The sequence below is a fragment of the Natator depressus genome, chromosome 1 (genome assembly GCF_965152275.1).
Source record: "Natator depressus isolate rNatDep1 chromosome 1, rNatDep2.hap1, whole genome shotgun sequence".
Taxonomy (NCBI): domain Eukaryota; kingdom Metazoa; phylum Chordata; order Testudines; family Cheloniidae; genus Natator; species Natator depressus.
In genome coordinates this window covers 334,479,235-334,505,026 of record NC_134234.1, presented here as the reverse complement: position 1 = coordinate 334,505,026, position 25,792 = coordinate 334,479,235, and the positions used below count along the sequence as shown (strand labels likewise).

The following is a 25,792-nucleotide window of genomic DNA, read 5'->3' as shown; positions in this document are numbered from 1 at the left end:
ACCATACCTGTAGGTGAATATGAACCTTGGACAGTTTTCTAAAGAATGAATCAAGGTAGATGGTTCACGCTGGAACAAATCAGTTTAAATCGCAGCGGCTTTCTCTTCCACTTCAGCACCAGTTAACCAGTTATATGTCTTGGTATAGAATGAACATGATCAAGTACAATATATTGTACTATCATTTAAAAAGCTGTTCATTACATTTGGGGGAGGGAACTCACCTAGCTTAACATTCATTATTTTTAGGGCAAAAATATGATCTATCAGATAAAGTAGTTTTTAAAAGGCATGTTCTGTGCACTTATGTAACAAAAGTACATAAATTATTACGATGTATTTTAATCTAGACTGATTTCTTTTGTAAGGTTTGGGTTGTGGCTTGTACATTTGAGAGAAACAAGACAGAAAGGAAAATCCTGATAGGGGGTATGATCTAGTGGTCAGAACATGGGACTGAGAGGCAGGAACTTCTTTGTTCTAATCCCAGCTCTGACACTGTCTTCCTTTATTTGGCCTTTTTCAAGTCATTTAATCTCTCTGCCTATCTTTACCCATATGTAAAACAAGAAAAACATGTACTTGCTGATTGCGGGTTCTGGAGTCTTAATTCTGGAGTCTTTGTGAAATGCTTTGAAGCTGAAAAGTGCCATGTAAGAGCTAAGCACTATTAGGATGGTTGTGTTGCAGCTGTTGATACACTTTGAGGCAAGTCATTATTTCATGGATAGGGACCACTGATCCCTGGTGTAATTATTGCTATAATGAGCATTGCATAGGGTCAATTAACTTTCTATGTGTGATGCAATAATGTTAGTCATAATAATGTTACTTATTATTAATGGGAAGATTTTATTACCAAGCAGTGGATGCCCATCTTGGTTCACTCACCAAGGACTAAATTAGAGGCCTCTACAGCTGAAAGCATGCAGTGCTCAAGTTAAAGAGCAAAGACTCTATTCTTAGATATTCCATGGCTCAGAAACAGAGGTGAACACACAACATACATTGACCAGTGGGTTACAGTGGCAAATGGGTCTTGATTTTCCTAATGTACAATAGGCAATGGCTTAAAGTAGAATTTTTGTCAGCGAAACGTTCCCTTTAATTGTGAAACTTGTGACCGAATTTTTTCACTCTTTGATGCCTAAATCCATAATTTAGGCACTTAAACAAGTGACCTGATTCTCAAAGGCTCCAAGCCACGAACAGCTCACGTTGACTTCAGTGAGATTGATTGGCACTTAACACCTCTGGATTTAGAAGCCTACATGTAGACACCCAGGTTTGAGAATATTGGCCAAGATTTAATGTTTTTAATAGCACCACAAAAGTAGGCTACACATCTCCCAATGAAATGTGGCCTGAGGAGCTCTGAAACTAAAGCCCCCATCTTTCAAAGAGCCACGTTGAAGTCAGGATGTCCCCATCCTATCTCCCTCACCTGGGAGAATGATGGCTATGATGGCTATGACCTGAAGGGTGAAGTGGGAACCCCATAAGAGCTGTCAAGCAATCAACAAACCAGAATGGTCTGTTTGTAAAATATAATTGTCCCTCAAAATGTATTAGTTCCTTTGCACATATTCCTAGAAAGTGTATTCATCTCAGATCAGGGTGTATTGCTGTAGTGTTGTTACTAGGACCATAAGGAAGTTAAATTGATGAAATGCCATTGAGTGGTATGGTGAATAAAATCAACAGAACTTGCAAGTAAATAAGTTTGAGTCTGTCCTGAAACTTTAGGAAGGGTCTTTCTACAAAATTTCTTGTCTCCTTTTAGAGTGACTATGAAAATTGTATGAGGTTAGATCTAGAAAAATCTGACTCTGTTTCCTCAGGGTTACATAACTCTTCTTTACAGTAAGAAAGAGCAGGAGTGTCCTACTGTATGCATAGAACAAGATTTTAAAAATACCAGCTGCTGTAAAAAGGATAGAAATGCATTTGTATTTTTCAAAGCATAGCATTGTTCTCGTTAGTCAAATAATTTTTTTAGGCAACGGAGTATAGCACTTAAACTAAACCCTGGATTAGAAGGATCTAATTCAACACAAGACATGTTTGGGTTTTTTTATATATAGTACATTATCTTCTGCCTAAGGTATTACATCCATTGTGTTAGCACATTTCAGGTTTTACATTTTGTGATGTGTACAGGTAACGCTATGTAATATAGTACCTTTTGGCAGTGTGTCTCTACCACACAATCTGTAATAATTTTCAGCTGTGGTCAGCCACAAGAAATTCAATATAAAAAATAAAAAAAAGCTTATCAGTACAAGTAGCACGTAAGACACAAACCACGGCTATATTGCTGGCTTGTTCAGGTTTATTTTCTGCCAAAGAATCAAGTGCTGCTGTCGCCTCGGCTACAGAAGGTGGACACTCAACCTCAGACACCATGTGCTTTGTAAGAAGCTCTGACTGAGAACAGGCTGGAGTTGCTAATTGTCATGAATTAATTTAAATCTTGATAAAACCTGCACACAGGAAGAAGTTTAATAGTAATGGTTCACCACACCAGTGCTTTCCCCACACTGCCCAGAATTGTACATTGTGCCCAAAAATATGCTTGTTGTGATCTCCTGATATTCTGTGTTTCAGAGTAACAGCCGTGTTAGTCTGTATTCGCAAAAAGAAAAGGAGGACTTGTGGCACCTTAGAGACTAACCAATTTATTTGAGCATGAGCTTTCGTGAGCTACAGCTCACGAAAGCTCATGCTCAAATAAATTGGTTAGTCTCTAAGGTGCCACAAGTCCTCCTTTTCTTTTTGATATTCTGTGGTATATTACGGGACAAGTTCATGGAACGTTTTTTAACCACATCCCGTTGTTTCAGTATTTTAAAAAATGCTTTGTCTGCTGTGACCTAGTGGATTGAATATGGTGCTAAGAAACCTGGGTTCTGTTCCTGACTTTGCCACATCTATGAAATATTTATCTGCCTTCATAGGTTTGTAAGGCACATTGCTATCTCTGGAAGAGACGTGCTATGTTAAGTGCAAAGTGCTATTGCCATATTGAATTGGCACCGATACATTATTTTAGAAAATTATGTACCGTACAAGGGGAACCGGTTGTGTAATTTTACATCAAATCAAATAGTTTTCTGCAACTTTTTGTCTAGTAAAGAGATGAATGATACACACCCTGGCATGTCACTGCCCATCTCACTGCCCATCCATGCTCAATTGAGAATCCACTCCGCAATCCACAGACCACTTTTTGAAAATTTTGGCTCTGGACTCCTGGGTGCTGTTTCCAGCTCTGTTACTGAATTGCTGTTTAGCCTTAAGCAAGTCACTTCACCCCTCTGTGCTTCATTTTCCCATCTGTAAAATGGGTATAAGAGCATGTACTCAGAGGATCTCACAAAATGTTAATCAGTCTTTGGAAAGCCTCCTTTGTGAGGCTTTGATTAGAGCTCCTTAGAAGAGCTATGCTAAACTCCGATAGAAATTGAGACATTCCTGCTAAAATGTCAAGACAGCTTTGAGTTGGGCTGGGAGGGTCAGCCTGAAAAAGGCCTCCTTGGTCTCCTTTGCACATGGGAGATTTGAAGTTGAAGTGGCAGCAACTACTGCTTTCCGTTCCTCCCGTCTAGGAGATGGTTGTCTTGCAAGACATCCTTGGCCTCTTTCTTCCTCAAGCCTGGATCAGCCACTATGGAAGTCACTAGGCCTGGACATGATGATGACAGGGAGGGCCTGGTATCTCTGAGTCATCCCTGAGTTGTTATTACACAGTCTCCCCTCCCTATGTTGTCACTCCACTACTTCTACGTGACGCTACGGCTCCGCTGCTCTTTGTTCCTCTTCCCATGGAGTGTCTGTCTCACTCTTTGTTCTATCCTGCGCGTGGGTAGAACACTTACATTTACTAAAATCTTGATCTTTGACATGTCAGGCAGCACTTCAGAGATCAGCGTACCAGTCTTAAGTTTTTAGTTTTCCTTTCAGCCCATCAACGGCGTGTTAATTAGACAGCCTGACAGAAAGCCAGCCTCTCTAACCCAAGAAAACCCTCTTGCCAGAAGTTGCCCCAGAACACAGAATTGAATTGGTGCATGCCTACCTATACTCATGATACAGACTATAGCACCACCAGTTTGGATGGGAGTGAATCTTCTGATTTGCTGGAGATCACCATAAAGGGCAGACGATTTAATGCCATTTGCATGCGCTAGTTAGATTAGAATACTTATGAGCCCTTTTGAAAGGCCAACTGCATCTTCCTCCAGCACAGATATTGACTATACCCCCCATTTTCCTCACCCCACCAAATAAAATCTTCACAGGAATAAATTAAAACTTGGAGGTGTGGTTATTATCACAGAATAATTAGACCCCATGGGATAAGAGACGCTCAAAGTTTGTTAATGCCCCGGGTTGTGATTATCTAATAAAGATGATGCCTCTGACATTGCTTAATTATTCTTCCCTTTTAGAACGTTCCTTATGCAGTCAGAATCTGTCATGTGTGCTCATTTCAGACAGAAATACTACCGCAAATCCCACCATGCAGTGTTATGTGGGCTGTTCAACTGACTCGACCAGCTTCCTCCTTCCCCCCTCAACCCCCATGTTTAGAATTTTTATTTAATAAACTACAGCATCGCTGCACTTCAGTTGCTCATTGCTTACATGGCAGACATTTAACAGATGCATTAGAAGTGACGTCATTGGTCACACCTTCTTGAAAACCAGCCAGTTGCTGTCAGTGGCTATGTTGGTGGGGTTATGTAGAGAGAGTTGGTTTGGATGCTTCAGGTCAGTTTAGCACTGATCCTAAATAACGTCAGTTAGATGGTGTAAGTCCCATGCTGCATAAGAAACTGCCCACAATTCAGTGAAATTAGTCTCTATCTTCAGGAGAGGGCTGGGACTGAAAGACCAGGGTATGTCGCCGATCACAGTTGAGTGGGAAGGTTTGTTTAGAGTCTGTCCAACAATGTAAAATTCTGGCCAGTGTCCTTCATCTCTTGCTTTTGTCAGAAATAAAATTCATTACCTTCACATAACATTTGAGAGAGAGAGACCTAGTTACCATTGTTTTACAAGCTAAAGAGTAAAATGACAATGGAGAACTCTGCCTTAGCTTGATTATCCTTAAAGCCAGTCTCTTGTTTAGCTTTGCCCTCCTTCTTGTACCAAGCGAGGGATTAAAGGATATTTTTCACTCAAGGGACTTTCTGGGGGAACTTGTAAATTCCATTCCCTGGAATTAGCCTTCTTAGATTTTTAAAGAACTTTTGGTCCTTACTTCCACCCCACTGCGCATCTTCTCTTCCTTCTTTATCGCTGACTGGGGAGCTGTTAGATACTTTATTAGAAAAACAACATATACATCTTTTTGTATGATTCTTATTTATTTTCACTACAGTAGCACCTAGCAGCGGTAGCCGAGCTCAGGACCCCATTGTGCAAGGTGCTGTACAAATACAGAGGGCTTGTCTTCACTGCGTTGTTAGCTCAAGGTATATAATTCCAGTGTTGCCCCTAACCCAACTCCTGTGCATACACAAAAATCTCTAGCCTCAAGTTAAGCAGAACTTTAAAGTCAAGCTAGCTGGCCCTTTAGGGAGGGTGGGTTGAAACTCAGGTGCTTCTGGTGCTTGAGCTAATAATACAGTGTGGACTCAGATACTCTGCACTGCTAATCCAATCACTCTGTGCTGCCCTGCAGTGTGGCATCTCTGACTCTAGCCAGGCAGTCTTGAAATGGGTCAAGCCACCATTGCAATGAAGACATGCCCAGCTGATCTGACACTCTAAATACACAAACCAAGGAGGGGGTAAGAATGGAAACAGACACACACCTTGGTGAAATGATTTGCCCAAGGTCACCTGGAACATCACTGGCAGAGTTGAGACCAGAACCCAGCTCTGTAGACTCCCAATCCAGGAGGTGCTCCACTAACCCACGCTCATTCTGATGTAGCCTAGGGTCTTCGTATATGACTTGCACTCAACTGGAAATTACTGCGCTGCTCTTACACTTTTTTTTAGTCAGGAACAGATTAAATCAGGATCCCATGCAATCTGCTCCCTGAAGTCAGAGGGGGCTGTGGATGCAGTGCTGAGTCAGAGACAGACTCACAGTTGAGGGCTGCCTGGGGAGAAAGATCAAGGACTCAAGAAGGGAAGAAAAACAAGAGTCTGTCTTGGTAGCTTTGAGAAGAGGAGACTTTCCTAGAGCAAGAGTGAGCCTAGGCTGGAAATCTGTACATGCTTGCAGGGGTGAAGCTGAGTCTAAAATTACGGTAACATTCCGTTAAGAAAACACCAAGAAAGAACAAAATTGAAGTCTCCATGAGCGAGCACTGGGGTTTGTTGGTGAGCATATGCACATCCTCTGGAACTGGCTGCAGAGGATGAGAGAACAAACTGGCTGCTGTCTCCAGGCAGGATTCTTAGAAATGGAAAAGGTGCAGTCTCCAGAAAACAAAATCACCAGTGTCAAGCTGCCTCTGCCTGTATTGACTTGTAAAACACAGGCTGTCATGGGGAACATAACTGAGAACTGTCTAAACAGCACTAAGGGAAAGGTTGCGTGCACAGTGAATTCAAGTGCTCTTAACCCAGTTACTGACATGAATCTTTATGAAGAAAGCACCAAAACAGACACCAATTCCACAGACCTTTTTTTTAAAAAAAAAAAATGTGATCAGAATTATTTCCCAGTGCATCAGATGGATAAATGGATGGATCTCTTGCAGCAAAGCGCGGCTTTCAGAACTGTACAGTGGAGACTAGGATGCAAGCTGGCCATCACTGCAAGCTGTCAGAGATCACCAGCACACAGAGATGGCCAATCCATACCCCAGGTCATGCCCCCGTCCTGGGCTTAGGGTGGTGCAGCAGCTGATACTGTATATCCCTTGGGTAGGAAGAATCCTTAAATTGCTGACTAAATCAGAATTGTGGCTGCTTTGAAACACTGGAGCATCACAAAGCAGCCTTGGGACAAAGCAGGATCTGGCCCGGTGGATCTTGACTCCTATGTTTTGCTCTCCGCAGATATGTGGAACTAGTGGAGGATGTGCTATAGCGAGAGCCTCTATGCAGCTAGGAGGCCCTCGCTGAGGCTTGGAGAGGAGAATTCTGCCCTTATGTTGCTTACATACTCTGACACTTACAACAAGAGCACAAACGTTCCTTCTTTTTAAACCAAGGCTGGGGGGGGTTGGGGTGTTAAATAGGGTTACCTCAAACAAATACAATAATGTTAAAAAGAAATAAATCCCACTTAAAAATCATAGAAACCACCATCTGGAATATTGCTGTTTGGTTTTTATGCCTTGGATCAAGCCGACATCGTGTTATTTTTGTGGTCCTGTTACCAGACATCTGCTCCAGTCTTTTGGAACCCATCACGTTGCCCAAGAAAAGGTGGGACGTCAGTGACAACCTTTAAGCATATGGTATGCATCCTCCTAGGGATGTGCCTTTTCCGTGGGATGTCTCTTCAATAAGAAGTCATCGGAGACCATTATAATCTGACATTTATCACAGAGAGTGAAGATGGAAAACGTCTATTAGATCATCCAGTTCGTCTTCCTGCCAGTGCACAGTTGTGGGCTGCATGATCTAACGGGTCCTTTCATTCAGAACAATGATGATAATTAGCATTTATTCAGCACTTTAGTTCATTGCAAAGTACTTTATGAGCATTAACGGATTCTCACAGCAGCCCTTTGAGGTAGATAACGGGAGTCAGCTTATAGATGAGGAACTTGGGGCACAAGAGGTTGTGAGTTGCACAAGAGCATGCCAAATGAATCTGTGTCAGACTCAGGAATACGGTTCTAATTTTATCACTTGTGTTACAGTCACTCCTAAGGGCCCAGCCAGGATCATGGCCTCATTGTTCTAGGCTCTATGACAAAATACACATAGGAGGAAAGAGTCCCTAACCCAAAGATAGCACAGTCTAAGGAAACAAGCTTGACAAAAGGTAGGAGAAAGGAAATATTAGTATCCCCATTTTACAGATGGGGAACTGAGACAGATTAGGTGACTTGCCCAGGGTCACACAGGATATCTATGGCAGAGTTGGGAAATGAAACTGGCTCTTTTGACTTCGAGTCAATATCTTCATAAATGATCTGGAGGATGGTGTGGATTGCACTCTTAGCAAATTTGCGGATGATACTAAACTGGGAGGAGTGGTAGATACGTTGGAGGGCAGAGATAGGATACAGAGGGACCTGGACAAATTGGAGGATTGGGCCAAAAAAAACCTGATGAGGTTCAATAAGGATAAATGCAGGGTCCTGCACTTAGGACGGAAGAACCCAATGCACAGCTACAGACTAGGGACCGAATGGCTCGGCAGCAGTTCTGCGGAAAAGGACCTAGGGGTTACAGTGGACGAGAAGCTGGATATGAGTCAGCAGTGTGCCCTTGTTGCCAAGAAGGCCAATGGCATTTTGGGATGTATAAGTAGGGGCATAGCGAGCAGATCGAGGGACGTGATCGTTCCCCTCTATTCGACATTGGTGAGGCCTCATCTGGAGTACTGTGTCCAGTTTTGGGCCCCACACTACAAGAAGGATGTGGATAAATTGGAGAGAGTCCAGCGAAGGGCAACAAAAATGATTAGGGGTCTGGAACACATGACTTATGAGGAGAGGCTGAGGGAGCTGGGATTGTTTAGTCTGCAGAAGAGAAGAATGAGGGGGGATTTGATAGCTGCTTTCAAGTACCTGAGAGGTGGTTCCAGAGAGGATGGTTCTAGACTATTCTCAGTGGTAGAAGATGACAGGACAAGGAGTAATGGTCTCAAGTTGCAGTGGGGGAGGTTTAGGTTGGATATTAGGAAAAACTTTTTCACTAGGAGGGTGGTGAAACACTGGAATGCGTTACCTAGGGAGGTGGTAGAATCTCCTTCCTTAGAAGTTTTTAAGGTCAGGCTTGACAAAGCCCTGGCTGGGATGATTTAATTGGGGATTGGTCCTGCTTTGAGCAGGGGGTTGGACTAGATGACCTCCTGAGGTCCCTTCCAACCCTGATATTCTATGATTCTATGATTCCAGTAACTTCACCGCAAGATTACCCAATACATTTTCATACAGCACTGTCATTCTTTCTGTGCTCCATATCACCATACTCCCTTTGCCCAAAGCACTGACTGGTTGTGCAGTGCTCAGACAATGCAGAACAGGGTGTAAGTAATATTACACATATCACTGACTTCACTTGCATAGCTACAGACCTCACCATCCCTGAGCTCTGAGTGTCAGCCTTATGTAAATTGTCATCACTCCATTGACCTCAGCGGAGCTTCGCCAGTTTGTAGTATCTGAGGGTCTTTACATCAGGATTGGATGTCTTGCTAAGCTGGCATTTCCAAAGGAGTTTAAGGGAGATGGGTGCCCAGATTCCATTTAAACTTTACTTCTTTAGGCTCCTTCAAAAATCCTAGCCCTAGGAGGTAATACCAGTTGCTGGGCTTGTTGCAGAAACAACTGGGTGAAATCTGTGGCCTGTGTTAACACAGAAGGGCAGATTAGATCAATGTATTGGTTCCTTCTGGCCTTCTGTGAAATCATCATTATTATTTGAACACAGCTATAGGTGTGACTGGTGCCTTGCACTTCAAAGATAGACCTGGCCCCTGACCCAAAGAGCATGCAGTTTGAGGTCCAGATCCTATTCCCACTAAAGTTGATGGCAAATCTCCCACTGATTTCAAAGGGAACAGGATCCAAGCCTTAAATTCAATATGTCCTGGTAAAACAGCAGGTAAGGGTGGGACAATCAGATAACGTGGTTACTCCTTTTGGTGACATGCCCTGTGACTGAATGCACCCCTATATTCACACCCTCCACTCTACTGTAATACTCTTTGTACTAAATATGCCTTGTGCGATGTCATTTGAAAACTAATAACTCACTCACTCAATAATATTAAGGCAGATGGTGACACAAGACCTCACTAGTCTTGATTGCACACACACACACACACACCCATATCTAATCTGGATATGACATGTCCCCATCCTGGTTCACACTTTCATGATAACTTTGATTTTATTCATTTGCATGGGTATCCATTGAAAAGAATGGGGATGGGAATGAGGTAATAGGAGGGAGAGCAAATAGTTGCATGAGATACTGGATCAGAGAAATGGTTCCCGGCATGAGGTGTAGGGAGGGAAGTATGAACTAAAGAGCAGAGGCTGTAATGGGAGAACAATCATCTTGACCTTCTTATCTTTCACATATACAACCTTTCATTCCAAAGAGGTCCCAAAGTGATCTACAAACTCTCTATAGAGGAGCAATGCAGACCCCTCCTGGGGAGAGGGCAGCAGGCAACTGGAACAGAGTACAGCATTGGGAACTGGGGAAAATTTCGCCCAGGATTCAAGTACAACCCCTAGTCTTAAAAGTGCAACTGGATCGTTCAGCTGGTCGCTCAGATAGTTTTTCATATTTTCATAATTTTTAAGATCAGACATCACCATTATGCTGATGTAGTCTGGCCTCTAAAGCAGGCCATAGAATTTCACCCAGAAATTCCTGCAGTGATCCCAATAACACTCTGGAGGAGCTAGTGCAGTGTTTCTCAACAACTGGTCCGTGGTCCAGCATGGGTCCCTGAGATCTCCATGACACAGTTTAGGAAGGCAGCAAGCCAGTCCCTGGTATCAAAAAGATTGAGAAACACTGAGCTAGTGCATGTCTTCTAGAAAGAGACATCCAATTTTTCCAGGGACTGGTATCACAGTGATGAGTGCTGTAGAAATGCCTCTAAGCAATAGAATCTTGTCTGTCATGTTACAAATGGTTATAAAATGGATTCAGCCCTTTAAAAAATATGAAAAAATTCAGTCATAGTCTGAGGGCAGCCCTATTCTCCTACCATTAGTTCACAATCACCCAATATTCACCTGGCTAGAACACAAGCTGCTTCTTTGTTCCTCGAGAGTTTTGCTGGTTTCCCAAATGAATGGCACAGTATTCTAACTTTACCACAAACTGTGTGATTTTTTTTCTGTGTATTCATCATACATTACATTTCTAAAGCAAGGTCATTTCAACTGAAGGAAAAGAGGGAAGAGACAGGATAAGCTCCTGTAATCCTTAGCTTGAGACCAATTTCAGTGTACGCCACAGGTAGGAGAAATCAGAGTTGAGATAACAGGCTTCTATACGTAAAGCTTCCATGGTATTTTACCTTTTCCTTTATTACATTTTTGTGTTCTGTAAGTAATACAATGTTTCATTTACCTGTGGTGTCGAGCATGTTGTAGAAATTTTTTCAGCTATTTTTTTTACCTGTGGTACTTATGCGGCCCCTGTTGCCATAGTATCTCACAATCTTTAGTATATTTAGCCCCACAACACTCTGTTGAAGTCCACAAATTATCTAAGCTCCATTTTACAGCTGGGGAGCTGGGATGCAGAGACTGAGTTGCCCCAGGCTCACACAGAAAGTCTGTGGCAGAGCAGGGAATTGAATCTGGGTTTCCCAGGTCCCAACCTAGTGCCCGGACCACTGGGCTGTCCTCCTTCCTGCTCTTTACTCCATACTCAAATTATATTGTGTGCATGTAAAATCTTTAATCCTACGCCCCTCAAAGTAGCAGTTGGCAAAACAGGAAAGACCCTCAAGTGTATCTGACATGTCTCATGGCTAATTCCTCCCATAAGGTTTGCAGTGCAGATCATATTGCAAGGCAGTAAAAATAATTGCAACATGAGACCACTGATTTCTGGGCTGCTTCGGTGCCCTCTATCGCATTTTTATAATAGTTCTGAGTCACCTGAATATTCAGTCAAACTAGGATAATGTGAACTCTAAATTCAAATTAATGAGAAAATCTGAGGAGCCTGATCAGTGTTGACTGATAGAATACCGAAACTTGAACCCAAGAACACGCACTTAAATTTGGCCCCAGAGTTTGGTCAGTCACTGACCATCTATTTGAGTTGTGTAGATCTGACACCAGTCACCAGAATGGAAGAGAAGGATTTGGACTGCCTTCCTCATTCACAAGGATGTGTTAGCAACCCATCTGCTCATTAATCTGTCACACACGGGGAGTTTTAATCTTAAATTTTATGATTTGAGGTTCATATCTAATTTTGTTCTTAATAAAACGAATTGCTGATGTAACATGCAGCTGCCCACCAGATAGCATTAGCCACAGGGAGCTTATTACACCACTCATTTAGCCACTGTACAGACTCCTTATTTTCTTCTGGATACAATTAGACTTCAGCCTACAAGGCTCTACGTACCTTGGATCCTGGCTGACTGAGAAATCACTGGTCTCCACTACACACACACACGACAGCAGGGTTTAAGACAGAGGTGGGCAAACTGTCCTGCCCAGCCCCTGAGCTCCTGGCCTGGGAGGCTGACCCACCTCCCCTACAGCCGCGGCGCAATGCTCTGGGCAGCGGGGCTGCAGAGCCCGGCCTGACCCGGGCTCTGTGCTGCGTGGCACGGCTGCCTTTCCTGGTGCAGCTGCGCCGCCAGCCACCGGAGCTCCAGGCAGCATGGGAAAGGGGCAGGGAGCGGGGAGGGGGGTTGGATAGAGGGCAGGGGAGTTTGGGGGGTGGTCAGGGGTGTGGATAGGGGTTGGGGCTGTCAGAGGGTGGGGAACGGGGGTTGAATGGAGGCAGGGGTCCCGGGGGGGCAGTCAGGAAGGAGAGGGGGGTTGAATGAGGTGGTGGGGGGCAGTTAGGGGCAGGGGCAGTCAGGGGCGAGGGGTCCGGGGTGGTTGGATGGGGCAGGGGTTCCGGGGGAGGCAGTCAGGAAGGAGGGGGGGGGTTGAATGAGGTGGTGGGCAGTTAGAGGTGGGGGGCAGTTAGGGGCGAGGGGTCCAGGGGTGGTTGGATGCGACAGGAGTCCTGGGGGGGCAGTCAGGAAGGAGGGGAAGGATTGGATGGGGCGGTGGGGGGCAGTTAGGGGTGGGGGGTCCAGGGGCGGTCAGGGAACTGAGAGCAGGGGGGCTTGGATGGGGCAGGAGTCCCGGGGGGGCCATCAGGGTGCAAGAAGCAGGACGGTCGGATATGGGGTGGGGGTCAGGCCATGCCTGGCTGTTTGGGGAGGCACAGCCTCCCCTTAACTGGCCCTCCATACAATTTCAGAAACCCAATGCAGCCCTCAGGCCAAAAAGTTTGCCCGCCCCTGGTTTAAGATCAGTGAGGGCTCTCAAGCTAACAGCATCTGCATTGCAAAGGCCAGAAGGCTTGTTGACTCTTCGGAATTTGTTGACCTTTAGAGCAGGGTGCAAGGAAGTTTAAGGGTGTCTTGGAGTTGTGGGAGCTAGGTAGATAGATGTGTGTATGATTTTGTTTAAAGTGGGGAGGAATTGCACTTTATTTGGACTCTGTTAAGGCCTACTCCTTCTTTGATAAAATTGTCTTCCACTCTCTTTGTTGCATCCTATCAGCCTAGAAACTTTAACTTCTTGGGTATTCGCTGCACAGCTGGGTGCCTCTGATGGAAGAGACAGCCCCAGAAAGGATGAAGAGGATTAGGGACAGAAAGCATTCGTGTCCATTTCACCACAGCACAACTAAAATGTTCAATTTAAAATAAGATGTTGCCATTTCAGATAACGCTGCTACAGAGGAAAGATGGTCTTGCGACGGATGCACTATACTGGGACTAAGGAGATATGGCTCTAAATCCTACCGCTGCCACAGATTCTATGTGTAGCCTTGAACATCTCCCTTAATCTTTCTGTGCCTCAGTTCCCCTTCTGAAATGGCAATGATAATACTTCCCTCCCTCAAAGGGGATAAATACATTTCATATTTGTAGTGTGCTTGGATACTGTGCTGATGGGGGGCCACAGAAGTACCTACCTAGATACTACAGTGGAAGCCAACAGAAAAATTAATTGCATTTGGTATTTCGTTAGTTATTTTTTTTAAATTTTATATTTCAGTGCTTTATATTCTATTTATATGGTGCCCTAAAGATACAATGCCATGATGGTATCTCACTTAGGACAGAACAATTCAGGTTTTGCTTGAGCCCAGAACAGGAACTGGCCAAATCTCAGATATCAATACCAAGCCCTATGAGTAACATATGGTTGCTTAACAACCATGTTAAGAAGGGGCAAGCTCTCTGGCACTCTGGCTGGTTGATCAGCTCTTAGTGCTTTATTGATACACTTTTGAGAATGTGAGAGATGTTTTTTTAACTGTTCACAGATTTAGTGTTTCTGCAAAGAAAGCCAAATTACTTAAATTTCACTATCAAATCCACACCACTAAAAAATTCAGCAGTGCTTTCCATCAGCAGCCAATACAGGAACTTACTGAGAAAGGTTTCAGTGTTGGTCTGATTCCTTACATTTTTGCAAGGAGGCCAGTTATTAAGATTAGAATCGGTGCATGATGTTTTGTGACTGATACGTTTCAAGTTCTGTTTACTTTAACTAATATTGCCCTACTTTCTCCCCTTTTAGTGGCTGCGTCAACTGCTAATTCCACGGCTGGTGCGGCCATGAATTCTTTGACTTCTCTGGGTACTCTCCAAGGATTGGCTGGAGCCACTGTTGGACTGAATAATATTAATGCACTAGCAGGTACCGTAAACAGTGAGTATTTATTGCTGTGGTGGACAGCCTTCCCCAGTAATCACTGTAGGAAAAATATCAATTATAAACAGATTGTTACTTTTAACAAATATGCAAAACAGCAGGTAAAGCTGATCAACTTCCATTCTTTGCATATACCTGTATATATAGGGCCCTACCAAATTCATGGCCATGGAAAAACACGTCACAGACCGTGAAATCTGGTCTCCCCCCATGAAATCTGGTCTTTTGTGTGCTTTTACCCTATACTATATAGATTTCATGGGGGGAGACCAGCATTTCTCAAATTGGGGTCCTGACCCAAAAGGGAGTTGCAGCGGGGTCGCAAGGTTATTTTAGGGGGGTTGTGGTATGGCCACCCTTACTTCTGCACTGCTGCCTTCAGAGCTGGGTGCCTGGAGAGCGGGGGCTGTTGGCTGGGCGCCCAGCTCTGAAAGCAGCGCCCCACCAGCCGCAGCAGCACAGAAGTCAGGGTGGCAATACCGTAGCCTGCCACCCTCACTACTGCGCTGCTGCTGGTGGGAGCGCTGCCTTCAGAGCTGGGCTACCAGCCAGCTGCTCTCCAGCTGCCCAGCTCTGAAGGCAGCGCTGCCGCCTGCAGCAGCCCAGAAGTAAGGATAGCAGTACCGCAACCCCCCCGCCCCCCCCCCACACATAACTCCTTTTTGGGTCAGGACCCCTACAATTACAACACTGTGACATTTCAGATTAAAATATCTGAAATCATGAAAATTACGATTTAAAAAATCCTATGCTCATTAAATGGACCAAAATGGATCGTGAATTTGGTAGGGCCCTACATATATACAGTCCTTTAGCCTTAAGGTTTCACTAATCTTGCCCTCCAAGGTGGATTCTGTTGAGTTCCGGGGGGGGGAGTCTCCTTTTTTTGCAGGACATGTGGAATTTTAGGACCTGTGCTAGATAGTCAGAATGGATTCTGGAGATTGGTTTTGGTTACACGAAAGGCTCCTTTTGATTTCAGAAACCAAAAACATAAACCCATGAAAACAGGTACAGCACCTCAGCGCAATATATAATTCAGGAATTAGTTTATTAAGAAACACACATTTGCTGGAACTTTTCTATTAGTTATAGAGTCAGAATAGGACACCTTCTTTGACCTGGGAGCTGCATATTTGCTTAAAAATTAAAACCAATTTCTTGGTTTTTAATTTGCAAGTATGTGAGGATGGCTCAGTCATCTGTAGTACTAGAGCATGTAAATTTCTCCCATGTGGTGTAAAACAAGCACTGACATTTCCAGCTAAAAAGAAGATGTCAGTCGTTAATCAGAACCTTCATCCTCATTATCAATCACAGTAGCCGATCACAATCAAGCTTCTACTGCAGAACAACGATCCCTTCTGCTCTGTTTCTGTTACAATGACTTCACTTTTGCCTTCATTGGAAGATATTCATCTGGCTGCATCTTCCCCCCCCCTCCTAGCTTTTTTTAGCTGCTGCTGTTCCTTGCATCTAGCCTACAATGCAAGGAATCTATTTGGTCACCACCAGTCTCTAATTCATTAGCCATCATAATGTACCCACAGGAATGGATGTCCTCCTCAGTATCACTTGCTCACTCTGATGCTCTGCATGATGTCCTTTTTGTCACTGTTATCTAGCTGCTCATCCAGTCATTTTATTACTTGAGCTCTGATTGTCATTGATGGGAGGCAGGGGTGGAGAGGCTTAATTGATGTCTGTGAAATTGTGGTGAGCGCTTGCATGGGGCCTTGTGTAGGACAGGTCTTGCTTCTGGCAAGGACAAAAATGCTAGAAAACCAAACAAAAAAACCTTCCCAGTAAATGTGGTTTCAAGGGCAGTTTAGCAAAAGTAAGCAAATCCAGAACTGCCCCTTGTCAGAATTTGAAGCAACATATGCTTTTTGTTTCTATCAAACCGAGCCATTGAAAATGGCACTCATGACAGATCTGGTCTCATTAATGATATTAACAATGTCTAATATGAATGTTCTTATCCTTGGTACATACTGAATGTATGTTGTGGGGCATATAAGCTTACAGCATCAAGGGTAGAGTGTTGCATGCCACCTCTTTTCACATGTACTCAGAACCCAAGCAAACTGGCACACTCAGAAAATTAACATTCCTTCACCAAGACTGATCCACAGTAAGCCACCTATGTGGTTTCACCTCTTGACAGTATGTGGGAATCATACCATCACGCATTTAGCAATACTTGCTAGATTATGGATGATGGCTTTAGATTTTCCTAACAGGTATTTTCAAATGACATGAATGCAAATCCCATTTGCATGTGAAGTATTATTGGTGAGTACACAACCAAGGACCAAATTTGATTCCCATGGATTTATACGAGGGTGGATTTGGTTCAAAATCTCGTTATTTGTGAATGTTTCCACAGATTGCATGGAGAGTGTTTGCACATGGAATATCTGTCTCTGTGTGTGTGTGCGTGTCTATATCTATAGATAGATTAGATATATATATATAGATATATATACACACACACACACACACACAGATATTCCATGTGCAAATATATATATATATATGTATGTTTGTGTGTGTGTGTTTGAAAGAAACGTTTTGCAGTGAGATTCAGAGAGGGCACTGCTTTCTCATATGCTGTGATGTGAGTGACACCTCTTTCTCTCTTGAGAAATACTATGACACTGATTATCAGCCTCTGGTACTTGTGGCACTAATGGTAGTTAACTCTTTTGATACTGTAACTAGAGGCATCCCCTATCTGTATTGACAATATGCTGCTTCCGGGCCCAGGTATGCTCCCACTAACCATCTCCCATTCAGTTGTTTCCACTCTAACCTGTCATGGAGCATGTAGTCATGAAAATTTGGTTTGGAACCCTCTGTGTCCCATGTCAGGGCTAGACCATGAGCAATTTAATGGGATATAGAATCACTGGCCGGTAAAACCAAGCTCTCAGTCGCATGAAATGGTGTAATTGCCCATAAATGCTGGAAACCAATGATACATGCTTGTGGAATTAATGCTAGCCTTCTAATGCACAAGTGGAGCTAGGTACAAGCCATGATGAGTTAGAAAAGGGCACTGAAGACAAATGCAGATTTGATCGTGTGTTTACACAAATGGTTGAGATTATAGTAGCTGAAAGGAAACAGGTTTGAGAAGTGGACTCTGATGTGGCCAATGGTAAGAGGCAATCCTTTAGGAAGTGCAGCCAGCCACAACCTATCCCTAAGTGACTTTCTTTCAATTAAAAATTTCTCTCCTGGGAACAGGAAGATTCAGCAACTAGGAAGACCGCAAAATCTTTGGATAACTAAAAAGCCAGTTCACGGAGACTGGGCGGCACAGTGGGATAATGTGTTAGACCAGGGGTGGGCAAACTTTTTGGCCAGAGGGCCACATGGGGTACGAAACTGTATGGAGGGCCGGGTAGGGAAGGCTGTGCCCCCCAAACAGCCTGGCCCCTGCCCCCTATTTGCCCCCTCCCACTTCCCGCCCCGACTGTCCCCCTCAGAAGCCCCGACCCATCCAACCCCCTGGCTCCTTGTCCTCTGATTGCCCCTTCCTGGGACCCCCCACCCCAAACTGCCCCCCCCAGGATCCCACCCCTTGTCCAACCCCCGCCGTTCCCTCTCCCCTGACTGCCCCAACCTTATCTACACCCCTGCCCCCTGACAGGCCCCCCAGGACTCCCACGCCCTATCCAACCCCTCCTGTTCCCCGACCCCTGGCCAGCCCAGAACCTCTGCCCCCTCCAACTGTCCCCTGACTGCCTCATGGGACCTCCCCGCCCCTAACCGCTCCCTGTCCCCTGACTGCCCCTACCCAACTGTTGCACCGCTGCATGCACCGCCACCACCCCCCCTTACTATGCCGCTCAGAGCGGCAGGAGCTCGCAGCCCCACTGCCCACACGGAGGCATGACTGCGTGGGAGTGGGAACAGTGGGGGAGGGACCGGCGGTAGCCTCCCGGGCCAGGAGCTCAGGGGCCGGGCAGGACGGTCCCGCAGGCCATAGTTTGCCCACCTCTGTGTTAGACTGTGGCCTCTGGAGAAGCAAATTCAAATAAAGTTATTAATGAAAAGAAATCTGATGTGTAATAATGAAATCACTAATGCGAGGAGGGGGAAAAGATGGTCTTATGATTAAGAATGTGAATCAGGAGATCTGAATACTATTGCTGGCTCTGACACAGACGTTTCATGTGATCCTGGGCAAAGTCATTTATCCTTTCTGTCTCTGTTTCCTCATCTGTAAAACAGGGAAAATGGCATTGATCTACTTCACAGGGACAGAGAGAAACTTGAACTTAATAAAAAGAAAAGGAGTACTTGTGGCACCTTAGAGATTAACCAGTTTATTTGAGCATAAGCTTTCGTGAGCTACAGCTCACTTCATCGGATGCATACTGTGGAAAGTGTAAAAGATCTTATTATATACACACAAAGCATGAAAAAATACCTCCTTTCACCCCACTCTCCTGCTGGTAATAGCTTATCTAAAGTGATCACTCTCCTTACAATGTGTATGATAATCAAGGTGGGCCATTTCCAACACAAATCCAGGTTTTCTCACCCACCCCCCACACACACAAACTCACTCTCCTGCTGGTAATAGCTTATCCAAAGTGACCACTCTCCTTATATTGTGTATGATAATCAAGGTGGGCCATTTCCAGCACAAATCCAGGGTTTAACAAGAACGTCTGGGGGCGGGGTAGGAAAAAACAAGGGGAAATAGGCTACCTTATATTTGTGTCCATTTACTCTTTTACGTAGAGACTGTCCAGTTTGACCAATGTACATGGCAGAGGGGCATTGCTGGCACATGATGGCATATATCACATTGGTGGATGTGCAGGTGAACGAGCCTCTGATAGTGTGGCTGATGTGATTAGGCCCTGTGATGGTGTCCCCTGAATAGATATGTGGGCACAGTTGGCAACGGGCTTTGTTGCAAGGATAGGTTCCTGGGTTAGTGGTTCTGTTGTGTGGTATGTGGTTGCTGGTGAGTATTTGGACACAAATCAGATGTCAAGAATTATAACATTCATAAACCAGTCGGAGAACACTTCAATCTCTCTGGTCACACGATTACAGACATGAAAGTCGCTATTTTACAACAAAAAAACTTCAAATCCAGACTCCAGCGAGAAACTGCTGAATTGGAATTCATTTGCAAATTGGATACAATTAACTTAGGCTTGAATAGAGACTGGGAGTGGCTTAGTCATTATGCAAGGTAGCCGATTTCCCCTTGTTTTTTCCTACCCCCCCCCCAAGACGTTTTTGTTAAACTCTGGATTTGTGCTAGAAATGGCCCACCCACAAGTACTCCTTTTCTTTTTGCAAATACAGACTAACACGGCTGTTACTCTGAAACTGGAACTTAATAATGTTTGTAAAGCTCTTTGAGATTCTTTGGCAGAGGGCACTGGAACTGCTAAGTATTATCATCTGTTATTTTTATTCATCACTTTGGACAATTCAAGACCGCTCATTAGAAACCCAGGGATAGAATAAATATTTTATAAAGTGCAGAACAAGCGGAGGTGCATTGGTAGAGCTACGTGGTGATGTTTACAATTTGCCTCTCCATACTCCGCTTAACTCAAGCCAGTGCTATTAGGCCCTAGGACATTTCATAAAAATCATGGAAGAGCAGAGTAAATAATACCAAGGATCAGAGGCCTTTCTACAGGTCTGTTTTGCTCAAGGTGGAAATAAATTTAGCCATGTCTATCATAGTGATGGTAGCAGTGTCCTTCCCAGTAGCAGTGCTGTCAAACAGGGCTTTCTGTTTAATGATCCAAAATAGCCTAGTGGTAGAGTCTACAGGTTCACATGAAGAGGACTTGCCCAGAGCAGAGTTTGGTAACACAGAAAGTGTTTTGCTAATGGGCTGATGACTCAGAAGATAACTTGTTATCTTAATTGTTTCTGTATCACCAAGTTATTTCAACACTGTACAAAAAGCGCCAGAGACAAGAAGTGGTTTATCAGGGTCATTTAATTCAACCACTGTTGCAAAAACAAACACACACACACACACACACACAAGCAATGGCAGAAAACAATATTCAGATCTCTTGGTAAGGTTGCAGTTAGATTTCAATATCAAACTGTAACAGGGTTCACATTGTGCCCCTGGGTATTCGGCCCCTGGGCCCTCCTCTTCAATGAGTCAGGGACACTTCAGTCTGTCAGCAGTCAGCAACACCTGAGCTCTTTATTCTCAAAAGGTTTCCCACCACCAGTTCCCAACTATATACAGGCTTCACAGCTACTTTGCCTACCACAGGCCTGACCAGCAGCAGACTAGAGGCTCCCACTTTTCTGTGCCTGACCTTTCTCTTTCCCTCTCCCTCTTCTCTGGCTTCCTCCCAGCCTTTATAGCTCTGGGCTAATAAGACTGGCAGGTGCGGCCAGTTACCAGACAGGCACAGGGCTATTCACCCAGCCCCAATCCATTCCCCTTGATTGGGGCTGGAGTGGCAGGAGCTGATTAAGGGCTTGTCAACCAGCACCCTGCCACACACCTTCCCCCTTAAGCGACTGCTGGGGGGACCTGGTCCGGCCCCTTCTCCCCCTGCCTGTAAGGTTATTCCAGGGAAGCCCCCTGCCTCCCACTGGGTGATTTCCCTGGGGTCCTCCTCACAGGGGTTTGTCCATCTTCCACCCACAGAAGGTACACTAGGTAGGGGGTGGACTGCCCCACAGTTCTGCTGCTACCCACAGGTCCTGAGACCAAAAGGTCCTCCAGCAGGGGAGCCGGGTTGGTCTGGGCTTCGCCCAGGGCCTCAGGTTTGGTTACCCGGCCCAGGGGGGTCCGGATCTCCCTGCCTGGGGAGATCTACTTTTGGGCCTTTCCTGGGGCCCTCCCACTCTATTCCTCGGTCCCCTTCCCTGGGTGTTCCATACTAGGGCATTCTTTCAGCCCCTCGCCCTCTGCTCCTCTCCTGTCTCCATTCTGGCTCTGTCATTAGGGTTTGTTTCTCATTTTCCCTGGGGACCTGGGCCCTCCCCCTCATTGGGGTCTACTAGCATAGGGGTTTCCCCTCCCTTCTTCAGGGTCCCTCCCCTCTTCCTGCCAATGGGTCCCCTCCCACAGCCTCCTTTCCCTTTTGGGAAGGGACCCCAGTCGGGCCCCAGTACCACAGGGTACGGTAACCCCTCTACAATCCCAACCCGTTGCCAGGCAAACCTGCCCCCTACTTCCAGGGGCACCTGGGCCACAGGGCAGGGCTTCAAATCCCCGTGGATGCATTCCAGTTTCATCCTTGCCCCGAGGATAAACCAGTGTGGCTTCTCCAGCCCCCTCTGAATGAGGGAGCAGGCTGAGGCTGTGTCCAGCAAGCCCCTCTGGGGCTTCCTCCCCAGTCACATAGGGATGGTGGCCAGTCCTGGCTTCAAATCCCCGGACAAGCTCCCACGTGTAACGGGGTTTGCTCAGCAGTCTCTGAAAGTCAGGCCCATTGAAATTCCCTCAAGTTAGGCACCCATAAATTCAGGCACACAAGTTCACTAGTCACTTTTGAAAATCTGGCCTGATTTTCAATTTTGCTGAGTCCCTGCAGCTCCCATTGCCTTTGGTTGGAGGTATGGGTTATTAGCTCTTCCGAAAATCAAGCCCTTAGTTCTTTTAATCATTTTACTGCTCTTCTCTAAATTTGTTCCAGTCTGCTGCTCTTTCCAGTACTGCAAGGCCCATATCTAAATATAGGGAGAAAATTCACTTTTATTCCATGAATTGCTGTAAAAATTAATATTAAAACTTTTCGCTGTAGTACTTTAAGGGTAGGTCTACACTACCCACTGGATTGGCGGGTAGCGATCAATATATTGGGGGTCGATTTATCGCTTCTAGTCTAGACGCGATAAATAGATCCCCGAGCGCTCTCCCGTCAACTCCGGAACTCCAGCGCCGCGAGAGGCACAAGCAGAGTCGACGGGGGAGCGGTGGTAGTCGACTCGCCGGTGTGAAGACGCTGCGGTAAATCGATCTAGGTACGTCGACTTCAGCTACGCTATTCTCGTAGCTGAAGTTGCGGACCTTACATCGCCTCCCTCCCTCCCCCCCAGTGTAGACCAGGGCTCTGATACATGTGACTCATTTAACAACTATAATAGGAAAAAGAAGTGGCATAGACGGCTGCATCACAAGAAGTTTTTGCTGTCAGCCATCAATTCATAGATATAAAACTCTCATCACAGACAGTGCCATATAAATGGATTGGGTGTGCCATTTATCCATAGCTTAGACTCCTCGCCCTGAATGTCTTCCCTGGCAGTCATCCCAGTTAAGTTAATATGCTATTTATCAGGGTGCAGACCAGTGTTTATAAAGTAATTTTACTGCCAATAAGAAGTGAGGGAATGATAATACTGGAGAACAAAGATTTCTCTTTATCAGCAGGACAGGCACAGCTTAGGCTGCAGCACTGCTAGCTACCCTACGCCAGTGCTTCCCAGCCCTGATCAGGAGATACCAGGAGTGAGAGGCTAGTCATGCCTCCATGCCCATTCAGTTATCTTGCCCATGTTCTGCATTGCACATAAGGGTACCAATTGTAGTGGTGGTGGTTTTGGAATGGGCGTAACTGAGATTGGTGGCCTATGTAAAATTAATTGGCAAACTTCATTCATATGATAGTAATTTCTGGTCACTAATGACCCAGTCTGGATTTGAACTGTGTCCCATTGAAGAACTCTGCCCCATTGCCAATCCCACAAGGTATCCACCCTTGATCAAGTGGATTCCTTCCTACAGTCTTTGGATAGCCTCAAGATCATGGAGCCAAATGTATGCGTCTTGGGGCGCGTGGAAGAACAGGATTTCAGAAGCACGGTGTTACAGTACTTGCCAGTAGCAGATTGCATGTGAATAGATTTGGTCATCAAACCATTGTGCTGAAGTGATCTTTACTGAAGTTGTGTTTCGTTGTTTTCAGTTCCATTTGGTGAAGTGCTGGCTTGCATGCACTGCCGTCATTGTCGGTGTCATATAATGCCAACTACTTTTGGAAAGCACTAATGAACAAGTGCAATTTCTTTTCTCTATTGTTGGGTTTTTTGTAAAGTTGCTCAAATGCTCTCAGGTATGGCGGCCCTGAACGGAGGACTTGGCGCAACAGGCTTGACGAACGGTACAGCAGGCACAATGGACGCCCTCACCCAGGCCTACTCAGGAATTCAGCAGTATGCTGCAGCAGCACTGCCAACATTGTACAGTCAGAGTTTGTTACAGCAACAAAGTGCTGCGGGCAGCCAGAAAGAAGGTAAGCAGAACCTGCCGGGGCCACAAAGCACGCATCTCCAGCCACAGTATCAAATTTTACGATAAGCTAAATTCAGCCTTTCTACATTGGTTGGGTTTGGCTTATTTCTTCATAGATGCTTTCTGAAGAAACATGATGAGCCTAACCACTGATTTTTAACCTTTTCTTCTTTCCTGTTCAGTGTTGTTTTTGTTTTATCCTTTAATTTAATTTTTGCCATCTATCCTTCAAGGTGTATTTTACCACCCATCGTTTGTTAATGTAAAAGTACTCATTGGCTGCTGCTCACAAAAGACACTGCTAATGAAAACCATCCTAAAAGCACTTTTTAAAATTATATATATATATTTGTTGTTGTTGTTGGGAGGTGGGTGAGGGAGGAAGTGTCGTGTGGGTAACTCTCCCCTTCCCTCTGCTCCTTGTGGTTTCTATGTATGCTATGATCATCTAGCTGCTATTAGATTTTAGTTTTCAGGTTAATGACGAGATCCGTCGTTACATCGAGTGGTTCTTTGTTTAATTGTGGGTCTTGAGGGGAAGTAAGTAAGTGATTGATTGCCCCTCTTTCTGTGCCAACAGAGCAAAATAAACCTCAGGAAGTTAACGCTAAGAATAAATTAATAGTCATCACAAAATGTTTAACGAAATGAGAATAGCCTCTCTCTCTTCTCTCCCCTGCAGCCTTCTTGGGGTTTTGTTTTTAATTCCCACCCCCTTAACTTTCAGCTAATTTTAGAAAATAGAAAAGTTTTGTATGCCTTCTAAGAAAGAGTCTTCATTGTGTTTACTGCTCTTGCTAGAGGTACACTGAAACAAGGGCTAATGAATGGCATCAAAAGAAGTTTTTTATCCTCTTTTAAAATAGTCTCTTGAATCATTATGGAACATGGTGTCTCTTAGGCAGACAATGTTGAAACCCTCAAAGCTAGGGATTTAATAGGGACACTGTCAAGTTAAAATAAATATGTGTTTTATAATTTTCTTACCATTTTTACCATTAACAATTTAGATTATTGAAGTTGCAAGAATTTTTTTAAATTCATTTATTTTTCTCACTATTTTAGCTCCCTGGCTTTGATTGTTTTTTGGTTTTGATTTGCATTTCATTCAGTTTGGACAATGAAAATGGATTGGATAAAACCATAAACAGAAGCTGTTTCTCTGTTGTGACTGGGTAGCAAATAATGTAGGGCTAGCTTTTTTATTATTTTTTTTTAATTATCTTCATTGTTTTTAAGTTCACAAAAGCATTTTTATCAATAGTAAGTTTTATCATTCCCCATGTGACAGTGTCCCTTATAAGGTAAAGGCCTTTGTCATCTTGCTGTCTTTTCCAGTGGGGGACTGTTAAGGTGAGCAAGTTTTGTTATTAAATTCTGCTGGCTGTGTTTGTGTTTCAACATATGACTTCTGTTGGAATGGCTAGGAGTCTGGAATATTTAAAGGAGGATAACCAGCTACCAGAAGAAAATATTGCATTAAATGTTAAATGAAAGGGGGGTGAATTGTTTTATGCATCCTGCTATCAATCTATGTTAAACCAGTTTTGCTCAGTGATTAAGAAAGTTCATTTTGTTGAGAGGACTTTTTTTTTTTTTTTTTTTTGGTAAGAAGAAACTTCATTTGATTTCTCTTCCATATTGCCAGGTGATTTTTTTTTTCCATTTCATTTTATAAAATTCTTTTTTTTTTCACCCTGTTGTTTTGTTGTTGGTTTTTTTGTTTTGTTTTTTTATTCCAACCCATGCACCCCCCTGTCTAGGGCAAATATTGCAGCCCCTCCCCTCAGGCTGTGAGAGGGCAGGCAGTCTGATTCCTCTATTCTGAACACCAGTGCGGCTCCATGAATCTGCTGCAGAAGGTACTCCATAAGTGTCTGGCCTGCACTTTCCTCTCCTCCCCTAGACAGTAATCAAGCGCAGCATATCTAAGACACATCTCGTCTCCACTCAAGCC

At 44.5% G+C, this 25,792-nt stretch overlaps 1 protein-coding gene across 16 annotated transcripts in view; it reads left to right on the top strand.

Moving 5' to 3' along the window:
- The window catches only part of CELF2 (CUGBP Elav-like family member 2), a 694,215-nt gene that overhangs the window by 656,500 nt on the left and 11,923 nt on the right, over positions 1-25,792 (top strand). For 9 of the 16 annotated variants that reach the window (XM_074942653.1, XM_074942656.1, XM_074942644.1 and 6 more), the window contains 2 exons: positions 14,445-14,576; positions 23,639-23,836. In XM_074942653.1, the coding sequence (XP_074798754.1) occupies positions 14,445-14,576; positions 23,639-23,836 (330 nt within the window). The remainder of the gene's footprint in view (positions 1-14,444; positions 14,577-23,638; positions 23,837-25,792) is intronic. The other 7 variants (XM_074942646.1, XM_074942651.1, XM_074942652.1 and 4 more) reach the window with 3 other exon arrangements.